The sequence below is a fragment of the Lepeophtheirus salmonis genome, chromosome 1, assembly GCF_016086655.4.
Source record: "Lepeophtheirus salmonis chromosome 1, UVic_Lsal_1.4, whole genome shotgun sequence".
NCBI classification, from domain to species: domain Eukaryota; kingdom Metazoa; phylum Arthropoda; class Copepoda; order Siphonostomatoida; family Caligidae; genus Lepeophtheirus; species Lepeophtheirus salmonis.
Genome location: NC_052131.2, coordinates 6,429,799 through 6,451,806, shown reverse-complemented (window position 1 = coordinate 6,451,806; position 22,008 = coordinate 6,429,799). Strand labels below are relative to the sequence as shown.

Here is a 22,008-nt window from a genome sequence, read left to right as displayed (position 1 = left end):
TTATTAGGTATATTTGATTTATTAAGTATAATATTTATATGATTTTCAATATTACATACATTCAAATACTATAATTTATGTACAAAAAGTATATTCACAAGCATAAAATATATTGTTACTGTAATATAATAATATCATTATACAATCTCTTTATAGAAGCTTCACACGTGAACACGTGATCAAATTGGAATATTGCCTTTGTTGACTTATACAAAAAAAACAAAAAAAAAAAAACAATTTATATTTATCATTAATGAGAGAATGATTGGGGAGGGTATTAGGGTTTTTTTTGTTGAGGATCTATCATCATCTATTGTATACATAATAAATATTGCACAATTCTGACTATGGCAATAGATCGACAACAACATACTTAAATATGTATTAACAACAAACACACGATAAAGAACGAAGACTTCAATCTCTACTTCTTATAAAGTACAACGAGTCTCTGCCTTTATGAAAAAAAAAATCGAAAAAACATTGATATTATGATAAGTTTATAATATATTACTTTATACAATTCTAGGAAGACTTTTCATTTTTCGATTTGACGAAACTTTCTTCAAGAAGCAAGTTCCAATCCAAAGGGATAACAACACATGCCTTGTCCATCAAAGTGTCCACATCCTTGCAGTATGATTCCCTTCTGAGCTATACCAAACCTCTCTACTCATTTTCATATCGTCAAATCCCTCAGAAAGAGCATGACTCTCAGCCCCTAGATACGCTGCATGATATGAATAAAGGGAGGCATGCACTTTGGGTTTCACATTTGGAGTGAGTCTCTCCATTTCCAACTCTAGACGTTCAGCAAATCCTGGAACTGAAGAGAGTCCTCCAGAGCAGTAAATGCTTTTAGTTACCTCCTTACGAACATCCACAGGGCATTCTCGTACAGCTTTATGAACAAGTACATGCACTCCTGCTTGATCAAGACCCCATAACTCGGGTTTAAAAAGACCTTCAATGGCTTCAAATCTCTCTGACCCCAAGATCAGCTCCTTCCCTCCTCCGCCGTAGGGTATGGCCTGACTATGCTCATCATAATTGTCCTCATAAATCTCTAACTCTCGATCAAAGTTTCGAGCTACATAAGCAGATTTTTCGAGAGCGGCACGGAGTACATAGTCATCTACTGGGGATGAAGTAGAGAGATTGTGGTTTTTGACTTGAAGATATTGAGCAGTACGGTTCCGTAGTTCTCTTCCTCCCACTGGAGATCTTGACATCCCTGAGCCCACTTTGTATCCATCGACTATTGGAATTATGTCCATTCTTTCACCGATATCCACGACAATTCCCGTCTTAGACTGATATGCATACATGGAGAAAACGGCTTGATGTGCCATGTTTAAGGAACGGATTGCAAACTCTTCAAAAAGAACAGAACTAACTGCTATTTTTGTTTTATCATCCAGAGATCTTGGGACTGAGAGCTGTAACTCATATTCTGCTGGGTCATCAATACCCAAGTCTTTAAATATCTTTTCAAACATGCCCTGAAAGGCAATAAGGTCTATTGTTCGACGATCAAAGGACATGGGATGAAATAAATCACACCGTGCACGTACTTCTGGAGCAAAAGCATCCAGACCAAAATACTTTTCTCTCTCATTATCTTTAGCGACGGCCATTACACTTGGAAAGAATATTTTTGGGAGGGTAGGAATACGACTTGCTATTCCAGCGCGGACAGAGGCACCCCCAAAATCTACAATGATAATTTTTGTGAGGAGAGAGAGGTCGTAGGTTCCAGGAGTAATAAAAGTACTAGAATAATCCTTTTTAGTATGAATATCCAACAAATTTATCCATTTGTTTGTTAGTTCTTCATCTTCTTTCTCATTGTTGGATTTTGAAATTATTCGAAGGAGAATGAAATGTCCTCTCCTATCCGTTACTCCAATTATATTTGAATCCATTCGCTCAATTTTCCCAGAAAATAGTTCAAATATTTCCTGAGCTTCCTTTTTAGATTCATCAAAGTATGCTGTCAGAGATCCACGCGTGAGTACAAAGTATTGTGTTTTCCATGAGTTCCATATCGTTGCCTTCCTTTTCCCGGAGGGAAGACGATCCATGTAGCCTTCAAAGTAGTTGTGTCGACCATTTGTTTCTTCTCCTCCTTTGAAAGAAGAGGATGATAAATTTACGTCATAAATAGAGGAAATGAGGGATGTGGGATCCCATAGATTTGACACAGGTGGACGAGTAAACATTTTACTACTGCTTAGTAGGGAGACTTGTCGATTGCTGTTCCTCCTGCTCTCTCTTGTGGAGGAGAAAACGTGTTGTTGCTCTAAATTATGTTGACTCATGTTATCATCCTGTCGTCTTCCTTTCTGAGTAGTTCTGAGAGATACAGGTGGTAAAATAGCAGAAGAGCCTCTTTTCCCTTCCGCTGTTACTTCTTCCCCATCCTGAAGTGCTCTACTTATAGAAACTGCAGATCGACGTGTCAAGCTTGCCATTACTCTAAAGCCTCCCTTCTTCTTAACATTATTTTGAAATGCAGAGACATTAAATACTTTGGCAGCGGAATTCACCGGCTTCGAGGTCCCTTCCTCTCTTCGAACATCACCCAAGTCATATGACTGTGAACTACCCATCTTCTTATTCCCCGTCTTTGAACTTATCTCAAATCTTGAACGTAGCTTTTGAACACTGGGCATATCCTTGTCCTCTTCTTCTACTGGAAACTCAGAGCTTTTAGACTGTATTTTAATTTTACTACTATCATCCTTAATATTTTTGCTTTTATCAACGACTTCTTTTTTCTTCTTCGTCCCCTCTTCTTTTTTCTCGTCAATGTCCTCGTCCTCTTCCGGCTCTGACAAAGAGTTGTTGTTAACTAGTAATTCTATTTTCTTCCTTTGAGCTCGCTGGCGAACTGTTTCATTATACACTTCAATTGAGCGATTTTTCTCTACTTTTGGAGTAAAATTTTTGGGCTCTGGCACATGATATATTCGCTTCGACTGCGTTGGTTTCTCAATATCAAATTCTTCAAAATCCACTGATACTGGTTTATCTTCTTCTCCTCTTCCCAGTGTATCTTTATTGTCATCAAGGTCACTCTGCTCCAGAAATAATAGAGGAGGTGGGGGTGGGGGCGACGGAGAGACTAAAGTCTCAGGAGTATTAGGGACTTTTGTTGGACTCACTGACTTTTTAAGAGATGATGAGAAATCACGGTAATTGCTGTTTTGGTTATTATTATTGTTTTCCTCTCGTTTTTTGAGAATTTCTGCCTCAATGAGGAGAGCTTTGTGTCTTTCTTTTTCTCGTTTGAGCTCACGGAATCTCTGTTCCTCAGAGTTTAGTGGAGCTTTTCCCGATCCTCTATTCTTATCTTGTGTATGAGTTTCAATGGCAATATCCCTAGAGTCAGGGATATCGGAATGACTACTGGGGATGACACTTGCTAGTACTGGTTCAATTTGATGCCCAGATCGATCCTCTGGTTCGTCTTCGTCGTCTTCTGACGGAATAGCAGTCTCATTAATGTATAATTCTTCACTAGACTGAATAGAGGGAGAACTCCTATAGCCAGATGAGCCACGATCTGAATAGCTCTCATTCATATAAATATTTTCAATTCTATTCATGATAATTGGACGCGTGCGAACTGTGCCACTGTTGTTCATGTGATTGCTATGATTACCATTAGCATTATTGTTATTGCTACAAATATCATCAGACGGTGTCACGGGTGGATAATTTTCATATAATTCCTCAGTAGACGGAGCAGGAATTATTTCTTCACCCTCTTGAATGGTTGTAAGTGGCTCCTCCATTCGAAATTTCGGCACATCATATAAATCCTGATTATTTTCATATTCACTATTAATATATATAGCCTCCTCTGGCTCTCCAGACTCGGGTACATCCTCATTACTCGGAGGAGGAGAAGGGAGATGGTCGTCCATTATACGTTTATTCCCAGGTCTAGGGACATCATACAGACAATTGTCATTGCTATAAATGTGATCAACAATGCCATTATCTTCGACTCCTGGATACTTTAAATTCTCATAAAATCCAATATCGTTACTCTGATCATGGTCTTCATCCACCCCCCTCGTCAGGGGATGAATATTTACGGGATGACTTTTTTGATATTTTGAGCGCAGGGACTTTGGGTCTATCGTAAATAACATGCGAATCTAGAGGCTCTCCTCCATTTTTGGAACTGGATGACTTTTTCTTTTTCTTCTCTCCTCCTCCACCAGATGAGCGATGATGTCGGTGGTGTCTACGTGATCCAGGATCTGTTGCATAAATAGAACTATTAGATATCACTTCCTTGGAACTACGGGATTTTCGATGATGATGAGGGGATGGAGAAGACTCGTTCTCTCTGTGTAGTTCATGACTCTCAAATTCTTCATCCGAGCGACGTCTTTCAAGTGTATTGTCGGCAGAGCGGGATTGGAGTAATTGCCGCTTATGTTTAAGAAGAAGTTCTTCGTTTTTGCGAAGGAAATCTTCTGTTGTGGAATTGAAGGTTTTGAGGATTCCTTTATTCTGAGTGTTGTTGCTGTTAGTTGAGGAGCGTTTGGATGATGAGGAGTTGTTGCTTTTCTTTTTGGATTTACGATGATGGTGGATATGATCCTCTTCTTCTGGAAGGGGGTGATGATCTAAATGCAGATTGTGTCTTCCGTAAGAAACAGATGATGAATGATCCATTCTTCTTTCAAAATTCAAATTTTCTTCCTCCTCCTCTGGTTTTCCTAATATGAACCTATCATACAAAAAAATAAAAAATAAATTAAAAATTATAATCTAGAGAGAAGTATGTGGTTTCCTTAAAATGAATACATAATAGCTTAAAGAAGCAAAGAGAGAGAGAGAGAAAAATAATATATTAAATACATTAAATATATTTTGCCAAATCATTTAAAAAACACGCAACATTTGAATAGGCTTCATCATTCACGCAACTTCATTTTAAAGAAGAAGAGAAATTTATTTATTTCTCTTAAAAATATCCTTATAAATTGACCTTATGGCATGTTTTCACTTACAAAAAATAAGATATATATTTATCTAAATATTTATTTGATAATCATTTTTGAACCTGGAGGCAGTCGTTCGCTACAATAATGATAATAATACAAGTTCATTTGAGTAAAAATTATTTTAAGATGGATGGCTATATAAATCTTTTTATATTTGACATTTCCTTTAACTTTCACAAAGTAAATAAATAAGAAACATAAAAAAAGTGTGTTTCTAAACACATCATATAATAATTTCATTTCTATATAAATACACATATGTATGAAGAATAAATATAAAATAAGTTCTCTATTGAAATGAGAATCTTAAGGCGTGTTACCACATCTATCATGCATAGCGCTGGATTGGTCTAAAAAAACAACTAAAAAGACTGTAGCCCTATACGTCCGGGCCCAATAAAATTAGTCAGCTCCAGGACTGGTCCTTGTTGGTCTTTTGTAGAAACTACAACGGCTGAAATTATGTAGTTACTAACAACTACGTCAACTGAGTCACTTAAGTTTCATTATAATTCATTACTTCTTTCAATGAGGCCAGATATCTGTAGGAGATGTGTGACAATAACGTATTATTCTACATTCTACTTATCGTGTATTATTTTCTTGGTTCTTATTTTCTTCAATCCTATCTGTGAGTGAAGAAACTAAAAAGGTAGCTAGGACCGTAGGACTGAAAGACCAATCTATCAATCTTAAGACTGTTGAACGGTAAAAAAGATCGGACTGATAAAAAGAAAGACTGAAAGGGCCGGGGGAAAAAAACGGATTACGCGATCAGTCCTAAAACTGATATAACTAATGTGACTATATATAAAGTGTGTCGAAAAGAGATTTATTTGCGTTTATTTACTGGTTATTTCGATGGGAGCCAATCAAGGGGAAATTCGATCAAACAAATTGTATTAATACGTAATATAGTATTTCATTTTCTCATCAGACAATTAGTGTAAATTGTTACCCTTCGACAATTACGGTATTAAAATTATTTAAAAAAAAAAAAAGTAAAAGTTGTTTTTTATGAAAGACATGTCAGAACTTGAATTTTCAAATAAATGTACACAAATAGTGTACATCTGATGGATTTTTACGGGTTGCCACATCCAAAATATAACTAGTACCTTTAGAAGAAGTATTTTGTATACCGTTGTTTATTATAATCTTCAAAAATCATCTCCTTCAAAATGAAAGGGTTCTCTGGTTTTAAGTGCAACTAGATTGAGAGAGATAAAGTGTCACGTTTGTAATTTTCTTGCTTCTAAAACTTTATTTCCCATAGTATTTTGGCCGCTGCAAACAAGACACATTTTAAGTCAAAAAACCTATTTATTTTGATAAGGTGTGTTGCCGAGATTCGAAGATTATAACCTTACAAAACGTATTACTTGTAACTTCCATGGCGATAAAATACTTTGAGGCTTACTCTGAGCAAAAGCAAGGTAATTTTTTTAAGCCTAATATTAGGTGACCAAAACGATGGAAAAAAAGAGTTTTTTGCACATCAATCCCTTTATAAAAACAGAAGAGTTCCATGAAGAAAAATATAATCAAATACAAAATATAATGAGGATCGAACATAAAAACATTTGAATGCTGTATATCTATTTATTATTACAACATTTTGAATGTTTACGTCAACTATGACTGTGTAAAGTCCTTCTTCACGTCATTATTTGTATATTTTTATCTCTATGGTACACAAATGAACGGCATGATTCAAGTGGCAACCCACCTTAACTGATCCTCATTGCTGAATTCCTATTCTTTAATAGTTATTAATGATATTTTTTGGATTATACTACTCTGGACCTTATTAAACAATAAAGTATCCTATTTTTTTTCCGGTTCAGGGGACTGTTTTTGAAAGGGGAGAAAGGGCATTAACTGTCATTAAAAATGCATACATTTTGATTCTAGATGTTAGGTGACCAACTGTTCTCATTTTCCCGAGAAATATCATCTTTTTAAATCCTGTCTATAGCTGCAGGATTTTTTTATAAATTCAAGAAATGTCCTTTTTTTATTCAGTTAATTCAGTTTGCATAATGTAAAAAGATGACTTGTTCTTGCAAAAGAGAACTTGTGCTACCGTTAATCCACTCATAAAATGAAAGTGAATTTAAAAATAAAGAATGGCCAAAAATCTAAAAAAAAAAAAATAAGAATCCAAATTTAATCTTGAATTTGACTAATAACAAAATATTTATCAACACTAATTATGCTAGGACATGTTCTCTTTTGGGAAATCAAAATATGGTCAAAAGATAGCTATAGAACATTATAAATTCTCAAAAACTAGATTGGTCATCATGCCCTTCCTCTGGGGTGTGGCCCCTGATATTATATGTATGTATAAAGATTTATATAAAAAAGCATGTATCGTGACATTTAAAGCAAAATTGGGAACAAGATATTGCATCAAATTAGTAAGTAAGACATTCAAAATGAAATCCTAACTTTTATTTATTATATAGTGTGTGCTTAAATTCAATTTGATACTGATCTTTTCATTTTAAAAAAGGCAATTCATAACAACCATTTTTTTCTCTTTTCCACCCTTTGAAGCATAAAATTTTGTCTGTTTTTGTTCCTACTATACATACCCTAATATTTTGTAAATTGCAACCCTTTCTTCTCTAAAAAGAAACACAAAAAGGCCCGAATCAGTTGGTAGTTACCCCATTATTCCCATCTATGTAACTATTATTTAACATTATTTTATTCATGTTCTGAACAACGTTGATTGGTGGAATTTGAATTAACTTTTATTACCAAGCTATGAACAATTGGAATATATAATAAGGGGTGTCTGTAAGATTATATTTTGGGAAGGGCTTGGTTCTTAGAGTTTTTTTATAAAATCCACAGATATTAACAAAAACTAAATTTTTTTGAAAAAAAATTATATTTATTCTCAAGAAATAAAATTTTTTGCCCAAAGAAAATGATAAAGTTTACAGGTGGGTTGGAGGTGCTTTAATTTTTTTTAAATATAATTTTCTGTAAATAGCTATGAATTTTTAAATTTTTCATTAAAAAAAATTAATATTTGAAAAAAAATTTAAAGTTTAATAAAAAAAAAAATTTTTTTTTTAACCAAGTGTGGGTATTTGAAATTCTGTTAAAAAAATCTCATTTTTTGTAAATAACTATGAATTTTAGTATCTGTTAACAGTTACTCGTAAAATCTCAGCCATTTTGAATGAGCAGAAAATATTTATAATTTGGAAATTTAATTTTTAAAAAAAATAATTTTGAAAAAAACTTTAAAATATTTATAATTTGGAAATTTAATTTTTAAAGTAATTTCGAAAATATTTATAATTTGGAAATTTAATTTTTGAATTTATTTCCATAAAATTTAATAGTTGGTTTTTTTTTCTAAAAAATTAAATTTTGTGCAAACTGTTAAAAGATCTATGAATTTTTTTCAAAAGTTTTTAGTTTTTAGATTTTTTGTTTTAATTCCAAAAACCGACGCTCATAGCAGTTGGGATGTAACAGTTGTTTGAGTGAGTTGAGTTGACGTGAGTATTACATTGGAAATTGACAAAATCGACGCAGTTTATGTGCAATGAATCCGAGGTTTTGGCGTTAATTAATTACTGTATGTGAAACTTGGATACACCACCTTAAGCCAAAAACAAAACAAAAAATAGTCAAAGTAGGGGACTGCAAAGATTCTTGTGATCAATTATATTGCAGAGAAAAACGCCAAGTACTATTTGGACAAGTTACAGAGATGGGAACATGCCTGGGAGAATTATGTAGACTTAAAAAGGAGACTATGTTTAAAAATTTAAAAAAATCATAAACAATGTCTTATATCCTTGTTAGGTCGGAATACTTTTCAAACCACCCTTGTTGGTCATATATTTATATTTATCTTTTATATTTTAAACCACACAAGAAATTAATTTTATCACCATCAAGAGCAAAAGTGAGTTGTTGTTAACTTTTCTACTAGGTAGATATTGAGATTATGAAAGTTTTTGATGATAGAATAATCAATATGCTCTATATATATAAAAAATTTATCGATTTTTGAACAATTTCATCCCAAATTTATTTTTATATACATATACTGAAACTTTTATCCATTTAACTTTTTATATATGGACAAAAAATGTATAAACTATTTTTTGTTAGCAAATATGGAGACGTAATTGTCCATACATTTTATAGAATGACGTAATTATATATAAATACGCACCTGTCACCTTTAATTTCTCAAGCTCTCCCCCTCTTTTCATAATATCAATACATCGACATAGTAGATTCCTAAATTGAAATCTAGTCATTAAATACTCAAAAAATATAACCTTCCTTGACCACCACATGTTTATTTCATTCAACTTTTTTTCTCAGATTATTACACTTTATCAACATATGGTTAACTATTATTGACGTATCTTTCTATATTATATACATACACAGGTATACCTTGAATCACGAGCAATTGTGAAATACATTCGTGAAGGTTTTTTTAAAATTTATATTACACCAAAGCTTTCTTTTTAGGTTGATACATTTACAAGGATTATCTATAATCTACAATTTATTGTAAAGGGATTTTTTAGAGTATCTAAAAAGGCACATCTCTACTAGTATTAAGAGACGGTCTGAGACCAAAATTTTTTCAAAGTACGATTTTAAGTGATGGTTTTAGACCGATTTGGACCTATATTTCGATTCAGACCGAGGTCTAAAACCCTGGACCGATAAATATATTTTTTTTTGATCTACACATATTTTTTTGTGTAGGCCGTATTTTACTACCAAATCGGTCTTACATAATTGTAGCTCTCTAAGACAGTGGTTCTCAAACTTTATGGGTCCGTCTCATAAGGAGTCCTTGAACAATTCCAGAAACATAAAGGGATTTATCTGTATTAAAAGTAATAAACCAAATATTTCTTATAAAGAGATCTCAACAAAATATATTTATGAAAAGAAAATGATTTTTATGATAGGTTAAAGTTGGGACAGATATGCTTTAATGCTTTCTTAAGAAGTGACAACTCTAAATATTTGAAAATCACATCCTATAGACAGTGTTACTTACAAATCATAGTTTACGAGTGCTATTTGAGTCTAAAATTGAATTTTAATACGTGTTAAGTGTGACGCGAGTACAAGCTGTGAGCTAGAACTCCTTTATCTGGGATAGTTTTGTTTGAACTACCGCTACTATTGTGATACTGGAGTACTGACGCATTCATAACACATCAAAAACAAAATTTATCTCGATAAAATTAAATCATTTTTAACTAAAAACCATCAAATTTCTGAGCTATCCCCCAACCGAAATTTTGTGGCCCTTAAGCCCATTTTTGAGGTTAAACTTTTTCTACCAAAACATTTCAAACTGTTAGATTAGTAACTTTTCCTTCAGTTCACCAAAGGTCTTTCGAATAACTTATTCTATTCAAATATGTAAAGGTCATTAAATAAGAAACGTCCATGGGGGAAAGAAAAATTGGAAAGCATTCAAAGATCCGCAATTGGATTACTCGAGTCTGAACTTGAGTCTTGTTTATGGGTTCAGAATTAGACTCGAAAGACTCTGCACTTAAATTCATGGTTATTTGCAGCTAGGGTTGCCTGGGATTAGCTGCAGTTTAAAATATCTACCTTTTCAACTATATTTTATCGTACAGTGTCGTTCAGGTGAATCTGCACTAGCTTCAACTGCATCCTAGTCAATCAGGGAAGAATTAGAGGTATGAAATTTATTTACATGTTCTAATAATACAAAAGAAAAAGTTCCTTTAATGGGTTTGTAATTTTACGCAAATCATTGGCTCGATTCAAAGCCTAAAAGATTTGTAGGCCTTGACTACATCCGTAGGGACGACTATGTTCCAGTAATTGATGATGGAGTCCTTCAAGAAGTCAGTGTTGTTGTCTGAATTGGTAGAGACATTCCTCTCTAACTCCACATAAAAGAATTAATGTATGGTATTCATATAGAGGGCCATATGACACTTTCCCTTCTTTAAACAAAGTTTGGGTCTTGGGGACCTTGAGAGAGGGGGCCAAGTCTTGTTGAAAAGGAACTCGACACCATTGGTCTCAGCTTTCATCCAAGGTATCACATTCAGACAGGAGTTCATATTATCTGTCGGTACCTACGCTCTCCTTTGGCTCAAAGAAGATTCGGGGGAGGGGGCATGACACTGCCATTGCTGATCATGATGTTGGCCGTAAACATGATTTTAAAGACATGGGGCGCTCTCTGTGACCAATCAAAGTCGTTCGGGATGTTTTAGGACCTGTCAACAGTCCATTGTTTCTCAACCGAATAAAAGATGTTTCCGTTGCCAGATTCAAATTGTTCAGCCATCTTCTTCTGTGGGTAGCCTGGGTGGCTTCATTTTGTCTGTAAGGATGGGTCTTTTGTGGAAGTAGTATGACTTTATCCTTAAGTCAGTATTTATGACCCTGGACACTGTTGAACGGCTTACTTAGCGCTTTCTGGCAAGAGCGTTAATCGGAGTCCCAGGGGATGACTTCAAGGAACGTTTCAGGTCTACGAGGAATATGGGGATGCGTTTTTTTATCACTCGGAGACTTTTCTCTCAAATACATCGTAGACTGTGCTCTTTGGATATCCGAACATCTTCATTATGTACACTGGACTGTGTCCAGCACAAGCAAATTCCATAATGGTGTTCCTCCGAGTCTCCTCCATCCTAAATACTTAATTGAATTAAAAGTTGGGCCAGTAACTTAAAGCTAAGACTCAACCTCTCACTTTTAACTTGAAATAAACATGTAAATGTTTTTCTTTTTTTTTTATTGTTCAGGATGTAGTTAAAGATGATTCAGATTTACCTGAACAACCCCGTATATATAATTTTAGTGTTGGGCAAACTTGATTTTCTTCTTTCCGACTCGTAGCAATATATTTGAGGTGGAGCCCTAGCTTCAAGTTAGTTGCATAGCTTTTAATTCAATACAATTATTATAGAATGTAGATATTAAATTATTACCAATATGAGTGGAAATTAATTTCCTTCAAAAGCTTTTTTCTTTGTTTGTTTTGCATAACTGACTATATGATTAAGCATGATTAAATGACTTTGTATAGTCATAACATTAATCGGATTAATATTGTATGTTCACATATATATTCTTATAGGAATTTTGCAGATCAATGACGCGTAGAGACATTAGAAGAGAGGAGAATCACGATTTAATTAAGTCAAAAATATATTCGTACGAATAGATATTTCAACATTCGTATTTATCTGTTTCTCTCTCCCTGAATGATCCATTAGCATTAAGTAAAGGGCTGGGAAATGATTTCTATAAATGAAAATAATAATAAATAAGTGAAGAAATTCTAAATATGAAGGTAGCAGAACATTCGTCGTTTCTTTCCCATATGGATGTGAATTCGGATTATGAGGCTAAAGCAGTGTGTCTTAAGTGATTATTTTATTATCATTCCATAAATCAGGAGCATCATTGAATACAATATTTTTTTTTCATTTATTTAGAAATAGTGGAAAAAATTGAAAAATTTAATTTAAAAATATATATTTTTTTTTTAAATTCCAAAATTAAACTTTTAATTTTTGAAATAAAATTTCAAAAATCCATAGTTTTAAAAGATAAATTTTTTGAAAAAAAAAGTTTCAAAAGAAAATTTTTGGAAAAAAAAATCCAAAAAATTATTAATATTCTTAAATTTTTTTTTTTTCAAAAATCAGCAGGTATTCACAAAAAAACTAAATTTCTTAGAATTTCATTTAAAATATAAATGTTTTTGAAAAAAAAAATGAAATTTTCAATATTTGGGAGAAAATTTTCAAAAATCCATATCTATCCCCGAAAATTATATATTTTGAAAAAAAAATGGCAAATGAACTTCAATTTTAAATATTTGAATTTTTAGAAAAAAAAATTATCCCCCTCCGAACATCCCTGAGAAGCCAAAAGCCCAATCCATTTGACTTCCATAATTTGAAAGGTGCAGGGTTTGAGAAGCACTGGGCTTATATAATTAATTAATCTCCTATGTATTTGCCTTGAGAGATGTACATTGTACATATAATATAATTATATGTACAATTCACCACATCATGTGTGTTTTTTTATATAGAGAGAGAGTACATAGTGACAAGAATTTTTTTCGTATCTCTGTCCTGTCAACACAAAAGCAAGCTGGAATGATTTGTAACAAAATTGAATCTGGACTACATTTATTTTCTTAGACGAACTTTAATTACTATCAACAAATTATCCTTTCTTACCCGTTAAATCCGCTGCAAATTACACTTAAAGTAGACAAAATAGATTGTCACTATAAAAGATTTCATAAATTAAATTTGAAAAAAATATATAAAATGAAGTTATTCTCAATAAAATATGATATTATTATTCTAATTTTATTTTTATAAGGGGGGAGGCTTCAGAAACGATTCGGGCGCTTAATCCCCTACCACAAATGGAGACAACAACACCACTGTTAACAATGATTCCAAATGATTTTTTTTTAAATATGAGACGATTGTAGAGGATCTATAACAGAGACAGGATCGCTTTTAAGTCTCATATGAAGGATCAATATACTTTCCTAAATTTTAGCAGGGTTGTGGACTCGCTTAAATTCTAGGGTGAGTACGACATGAACATCAAGACCGAGTCCTAAGTACGATTTGAATTTCAAGACCAAGTCCCAAGTCCGACTTGAACTTAACAGTATGAAATAAAAGGGTATTTACTAAATACCCTTTTGGATGTTTCTGAGGAAAAGAGAGGTTGGATGAATGAAGGAAAAAATTGCAAACTAACAAGTGAGATGTACAAATATTTTTTGTTTACAGGGAAAAATTATAATTGTGTTTTTTTTTATTTTTTTGTCCGATGGGATAATTTACTTTGAAAATTAATTTGAAAATAGGAATTTTTGGCGTGTTAAAAAAAATGAATGATTCAAACATGCAACTCCCTTTTAATTTTCAAAAAAGGCAGTTATGAAAATAAAAGCACCAGACTGAAAACTTTTATGAATAATACAAAGCAAAACATAAGAGTGGGGAGTAGTATTATTTATAGAAGAATCTGAGTCCTGAGAAAATATACCATACCCAAGAGTACACAGCCCTGCATTCAGTAATCATATCCAACATTTCGAAAGTGTTAGTTAATAATTGATACTAATACTCTCAATGAGTCATACCTTCTAACATAATCAATTACCCAAACTGTATTGTTTGATTAAGTAGGTTGTTATTATTTGCTCTCTAGAGGATGTTTTAAAATATGGGACATTTTTCAAGGACAAATGAAAACAATAGTCAATAAATGTTTGCCTTGGATTGAGAGGATGTGTCCGGATTGTTTTGACTTGTAGAAATATGAAAATAACCTTTATGGCCCAAAATGTATGTTTTTTCGGAGAGGAAAAAAAAGTAAATATATTATCAATCAACCTTGATAGCTTAATAAATATTAAAAATATACTTTTTCAAACAATAAATGATATACAACTATTAAGTCGTATTTCTTCACTATACAAGAAACCATAGTTTTATCATAGTGATCAAAGATGAGGAATTTATTAGTCTTTGAAAGGAAGAGTTTATTTTTTGTCATTTGTTTGTCCTGTTGTATATTTTTCCCCATTCAGAAAGAGATATAAAAATAATTAAAATATATTTTGACTCCGGAAACATGTATTTACAAAATGCATTTTTTTTTAATGTTTTATTTAAATCTTTCAAGGCTAAAAATAATACAAGTTCATATAGATGTTGGAATTAATATCTTTGTTTCAAAAAATACTCATTAGGCTACAAAAGCAGTAATCTTGGGTTATAAAGGTCAAGTTTCTCGAAGTAAAAACAATCTAGAACATTGTATCCAAATCAAAGGGGGGAAAAAAGTTGAAATTATGTTGACTATTGTAAAAGGGACACAGCTAATTTGAAGTCTTGTATTAAGAATCATAAGAGTCCTAATTTACATGGATACCTTTGATTTCATGACATTTGCTGCATGATAATGATAACGATTCTGGGATTTTTTTTCCCCCAACATTGATTATACTCCATCACATCAACCAATGAATTAAATATGTAGTACATCAACAATAAATCAATTTTGAACAAAAATAAATGTACAGAGAAAATCCCAATTTATTTTTTACATTATACGAGTATATACACACCAGGACCATCCCAAGGGCTGGGTTGGAGGGGCTGTAAATGTGGGAATTTTTTCTCTTTACTAGAAAATTTAATATTCAATTTTTTTTCTAAAAACAAAAATAATTTTCTCTGAATAGTTATGGATTTTTGTAGTTTTCTTCTAAAAATTAATTAATGATATTTTTTTTCAAAAAAAAATTAATTTTACATCCTTCTCCCTATCTCCTCCCTCCAATGCGGGCATCCTTTGTTAGTATAAAATAAACCTATTTTTATAAGTAATTATATAACGGTGTTAATAATTTTTTGGGCAAGCCCCCCCCCCCTAATGATGAAAGCCAGGAACGGCTCTGATTGGAAGAAAAGGATAATATCAACTACTTCAGCTTACCAATTGAATTAGTTTAGTAAAACTGTCAGTATCATTTATTCACGATAACTGCTTGCCACTTTTGGTAATTAAGGGCTCAGTAAAATATACCTTTATCATGATTCTTATAAATATTGGATGTTACTAGCTCCAAAATATCTAACATAATATAAGACGTATATGATAGTCACGTCATTTAACAAATATTGTTCCATGAGACGTATTTTAAGTCCGATTCGGTATGTAAATCCTTCTTTACAAGGATCAAGGATGAACTGGAGATGTAATTGTACTACAGTTGTACATCTGTAATTGTCCTTAAATGAAGCCCAATCAGCTTTTAGTGAAACTCGGAATGACTTTGAATTTTTATTATTCAGTGAAAAAAATAATGATTTCCTGAAATAATGATTTTTCCGTTTGGAGATGCGTAATTAATTAACTAATTCTTAATTGTCATGTTCAATAACAATAAAAGAATACTGATATTATACATAACATAACATGGAGTCAGTAGTGGATCGAAATGGAAATTGTTTTGTTTTATTTAGTGTTGGATCCGAGTCAAATTTTTTTTATTCGAAAGAGTTTGATGACAATATTCACATTTTCGAGTTTGGTTATGTTGCTGTTATATAGTAAGTTATAGTTTCTCCTTTTTAAAACAGCAAATTCTTCTTTTTAATTCAGTTATAAACGTAATAAAACATGGGCTGAAAAGTCCCTTTCTTAACATAAAAATAAGTTTTTCTTTTGTTTCAAATTGGCAATTTACAAATTATTATTTTAATTTATTAAATTTGCTTTATGGAGCGGAGACCCCATAAGACTCACATAGACATAACTGAGCTTGTGCGGTATTTTTTCCCATCAAGAGTCACTCTAAAATTAAAACACGAAATCTTTTAGATCCATTACTTTGAAAATAACAAAAGTAACATCACACTTAGCACAATAACTCACAAACTAAAGATCAAATTGTCACAAAACTTTGATAGCTGTTGATCCATGTGGTAATTTACCTTTAGAAAGGAGCGTCTGTTGTAGTTTTTAATGTCATTGGATAGTGTTAATGATCCGTCTAAAAAATCTAAAATCAACAAAGTCCCATCAGTCCAGTTCTTTCCTTAAGTTTAAAGTGGGGGGTTGTGTTTAGAGATTATGATACTCTTGTATAATACGTGTTATGGCAGAATTCAACACCCTCCTCAACCATACATTCAACATTAGTTTTCAATAAAAGGGCCTCACATGAATTAATAATTTGCGATGTCTGAATTATTTTTTAATGGAATTCAATGTTTGTCATAGAAGCATGAGAATGTGTTCGTCTTAAGAGCTCTGGAATGGGGCATTTTTGTTTTGTGAGAAATATGACATTTAAGGAGAGGAACAAACTGATTTTTGTTGAAATTGTAGTTTACAAATACACAAACCGACACGAACCGCGAATCCTGTGGGTTAAATGTGATTCCGTTCATCAGTAATATATAAATATGTGAGTGCTAGGATTCCAAATGGGTCAAATTTATTGAAATTGAACTCTTAAGAAATGATAATTTGATCATCACTTTTTACATATTTTTAAATGAATGACAAGATGAGGTCGTTGTAATTATTTTTTTGTTCAAACATTTTACTTTCTGACATTTCCGTCTATAATCAAAGATAAAAATCATTTTTGTGGTCACTGAGACTAAGATTTTTTAAAAAGGAAAATGGTTCAAATTAAAACAATCTTTATATAATAATGTCCCTGAGACTAATTTTAGTCAAGGGAATGACAACTTAGAGCTCAGGAGTCGTCTGTATTTTATTTTTTTGTTTCCATTAATATACATACCAAAAAAATCTTTATATATATGTACGTGAAACGTACAATTCGTAACTTGTATAAGTAAATTGTACAAATTGCAACTCAATATTGAGCTGAATAACTTTTAATCAAAACAAAGTTAATGCAATAGATGGTTCATTTATTGATGGTGTAATTTTTGATATATTTGCATATCCTGTGGCACATTATCTAGTTCAAATACTCACTGTTAAGAAAATATTACTCTTAGATATATATTAAAAAAAAAAAAAAAAAAATTCAATATATCAAATGAAATGAAAACATCAATTAATGGATAATAATGATTAAAATGACTGATATTGTAATTAAATAAGGCATTATAAAAAATAGCAATCGCAACTTGTACAATTTGCTTATACAAGCTGCAACTTGTATACAACATATACAGTCAATACTTTTACAACGACCCGGTTTTTTAAGAGGTTGCCTGCACTAAGCCGTTCCTTTTTCATCTTTCCCTTGCCTGACCGCTTAATACAGGTATGGCCGTATATATTTGTGGATTTGTGTAATGAGTTTAGCATTTGTTTATATTTGGACTCTTACTCTAAATTAATCCCTTGTAAATAGAAAAAAAAATGACCAAATAACGGTACATTAGAAAAGGACAACAAATGATAAAAAGAATGAAATTCTTTCTATCACTCAACCTTTTACTTTCGCTCCCAGTGTTATTGAATTGTACATAAATAATAAATGGATGGTCGTAGGACTGTTTGATCAATAATAATAATTGGAGAGATTTTTTGTTCGTGCAAAAAATGTAATATAATAATAAAATAAAAGAAGTGAGATGCCATATGTTGCCTTGAAGTTTTGTGTGTGTGGCCATTCAACAACAGTTGGTTGTAACGTCTTACCTTCACTATGTACTACTGATGTTGTGTTTCTTCCTCCCTTATGTCAGCAGCACATGTATAGGTAAATGCACAGTTGGAGAAATTTCCGTCTTCCATAAATAAATAATAAGTTAATTCTTCACTAAACCGTTAAATGAAAAGGAAAGAGAGACAGAAAGAAACAGAGAGAGAGAGAGAGAGAGATGCAGTAATCTTCTGTGTACTCTTCCTTCACTACTACAACTATGTATGTACTAAAAAGATTTGCCACAAGCACCTTCCTCAAGTCGTTTCTGTCTTAAACCAAGTTCTTTCCTTACCTAACTGAATCAAATGAATTTATTCCATTACACCCGCAAAAAGGAAACCAAGGAACGCACACTCTCAAAAATTGACGGATCTCGGCCGGCCAGTACTAAGGAATAGAAAACACAATCATGTGAATGATTGGGACTTTTCTCAGTTGTTATAATAATTAATGGTGTAAATATATGTACGTATATTAATACATTATTGACGCACAACTGACTGGCCCTAGAAGAATCAAACGACGCTTAGTACTATTACAATGAGAATAAGGTGGAATTGAATCGCTTTAGCAAAAAAACACACAAAAACCAAAACAAGGATCCAGGATTCTTTTTTGAAATTAGAATGATATCCTTACAACAATATCACCAATTCTTGGGGCATAGCCTCACTAACACTAAACATTTCATTTTGATTTGTGGTACGTTGTCGATTGGTATGCTTCCTTTCTTCCAATCAATGTTCTGAACGCTGATTTGTTGAATTCAAATGAGCGCCTGTTAAACTGTCTCTATAATGATTAAATAATAATTCCGTAGTTTGAAAGTATCAACACACTGCTTCCAGATGATTTTAGGCTTCTTTTCTGTTTCTTTTTGGAGAAAAGGCTGCGAGAAACAATAAAGGTAACAACGTGTACTCACAGCCATTTCTCACCCCTAACAACAATAAAAATGTCGATTAATTTTTTGGCTATGACCTTAATTTGTCCTTTATTACCATACTTGGACCTGCTTATACAGTGTCTACTGGTACACATTTTATTATTTTCAATTTTTCAAAAGTAAAATTTAAACAAGAGGGCTTGTGAGGATATTTATTTAACAAAATCATCTGAAAGTAGTACTCGGCAAAACTTTTAGGCAATAAGTGAGCCCTCAAAACTAATAATTGTCTCGATATGAGGCCTAAATCCATTGCATACTCGAACTTGATCCGCTCTTTACTGATAGATTTCTTTCGACAATGGACACTCCTGTGAGGAGTAGTACACACCCTCTCCTCCAGTCCAAAGGGTTCGCGTCTGGAGAGGAGAGTGGGCACATGAAGTAAAAGTCGAAAAGAATTGGCCTACAGATTGTAGGACATTATTTATTTTCTCTTATGTGAAGGGAGAGGTTAACAGTGTCAAAACTTCACCTCCAAAGTAAATTATAAAAAACCTCCTATATATTATTTTTTTCGTTGATCTTGAATTATATATACATTTTGTATTATATTTGAATTATACATCTGTAATAGGATAAATGTAAATGAAATTAAATATAATTACAATATTTTCCCTGCACTAAAACTATTTCAAATGTAGAAGGTTCTCACGCTCAAATGTATTTTCAAGTACAATGACGTCATACGAAGTTTAAACAGAGATAGCTCACATGAACAAATTTATGTTATCTGTGTACAGTATTTGTTCTAGAACATATCATATACTTTTGAGATTTTCAAGGTTATCCAGATATTTATTCTTTGTTGAATAAATCAAAGACGGTGGATCTAGAAAAAAGAAATTTGGTCTCTCATAATACATATATGAGACCGAAAAAAATCGGTCCATAAATTAAGACCGAAAAAAAATTAGTCCATAAAGTGATACCAAAAAAAATCGGTCCGCAGTCTGGACCGAAATATCGGTCCGGATCGGTCTAGAAAAAATTACTTAAGATCGAACCGAAAAAAACATTATGTGCTGGACCGAGTCTCAACACTAGTGACAGTCATCATTCGAATAGCTGTAACAGTTGCAATTTAAATCCTTTTTCATATTCTTTTTAAATAAGTTGTTTTTAAACTTTTTATCTCCATTTCAGAATCTCATTAATGCCATTCCCTTCCCAATATTTTGTTCATAATTCTAATGACCTTTTTAATAAAAGTCAATTAATTAAATGATTTTTTTATTTTAAAAATCTTTCTAAAAAAATCATATGGTATTGACAAATAAATTATTATGACCTTTGATTAGAAAAATATCTTTTTTCTCTACATGATGGCGTTTTATGCGAGTGAAGAAAGAAAGGCCGAGCGAGTAAATGAATATTGCTCAAGCGATACATTAAGAAGGGATGAACCAGGAAAAATAAAACAATATATAAGTCGACATAACAAACATGGCTATGTATACGAACTAAATAAGTCATAGAAACTTGTTTGAAATTTGGATATTTAGAAACCTTTTCGAGAAAATAGATTACTAATAATGTTGTTAATGATTTGTAACTAGTACAAAAATATATATGAGCGGGGATTAACTGAAAAACAGAAATTATAGTGAAGATTTTATTCCATAACATTAGGCTTATCTTTAATATACTAAAGAATATTTTTAATGTACCATTCAATTTTGATATGTTGCTCTTTGCTCTAACAAAATGGCTCATGAATAGAGTGAAAATTTTATACTTGCAATGATGTTTGTTCTGTTACAGAAATTATGATCTAATTTGCATGTTTTTTAATGTAATATTGATTAAGTTTTTAACCTCCATTTGCAGCAGCAAATGAACGTTGATTGCCTTCTGAGTTTGTATTTAATTTTTGGAGAATATGATTTTTTCCAAATTTATCCAGAGAAATACAACGTTTATATACCTATAACATTTATGATGAGGGTTCTTGGTATTTGAAGGATAAGTCTGATCGGCCTTAACTTTATAACTTTTCTCCTTGGGATTCAATAGAAACTTATATTCACATCAAATATTCTCCATTTTTCATGTGACTCCAAGTGACTTGTTTTAACTCCCTAGGCAATACACACAAATATTAAAGTCTGAGGTTTAATATATTTTAAGGGTGAAAGAGTTCTTAAAAATAATATATATACTTTACCATTCCTTGCAGTACATTAAAGTACTTATTTTAAGAAGTTGTATAAAAGATGTATTTTCTCTTGTGTAATCCATGACATTGCTCAACAAATATAAATACGCTCACAAAACCCTTTGAAAATATAACTGACCTTCCCCCCCCCCTGCCTCAAAGTATAAGGGATGAAATGATGATGCAAGAATCACATTATTTCATGCACAAATTGAATCATGTATAACTGTTAATACAAATTACATGAAGAGATTCATTTGTGTAAAATAAACGAAATAATAATTTGTGGAAATGCATGTTCATAAAAATAATATATAATAAAAGCAAAGAAGAAGTGAAATCATTAGTACGTACCGATGTATCCAGTCTTTTTCTTCTTTGTAATAATAAAAAGTATAATAATATATCTGTAAATTATTAATGGCCGTTTTTCTTGGAAGCAACAGCTGTTGAGTTGAAAGAAAATCATTGGAATAATAAAAATGAAATACATATACTACTTCCAAAGAACCTGTCCGTTCTTTGAACAATACATACATATATATATCTATAACTAAATACATAGAGTACGACTCTATTAACTTTATACTTGAGGAACAAACATAAAAGAAGTTCCTCTCTGTTG

General features: G+C 32.1%; 1 protein-coding gene across 3 annotated transcripts in view; it reads right to left on the bottom strand.

The window, feature by feature from the left end:
- The window catches only part of LOC121115546 (uncharacterized), a 24,827-nt gene continuing 2,819 nt past the window's right edge, over window positions 1–22,008 (bottom strand). The window contains exons 1-3 of one of the 3 annotated variants that reach the window (XR_011779601.1): window positions 18,273–18,666; window positions 515–4,750; window positions 1–455 (exon numbers count right to left, since the gene is read on the bottom strand). Coding sequence is in view for 2 of the 3 variants with exons in the window: in XM_071887578.1 (XP_071743679.1) it covers window positions 615–4,163 (3,549 nt within the window). In the remaining variant the exon portion in view is untranslated. Of the gene's footprint in view, window positions 4,751–18,272; window positions 18,667–22,008 lie in introns of those variants that run through there. The other 2 variants (XM_071887578.1, XM_071887581.1) reach the window with 2 other exon arrangements.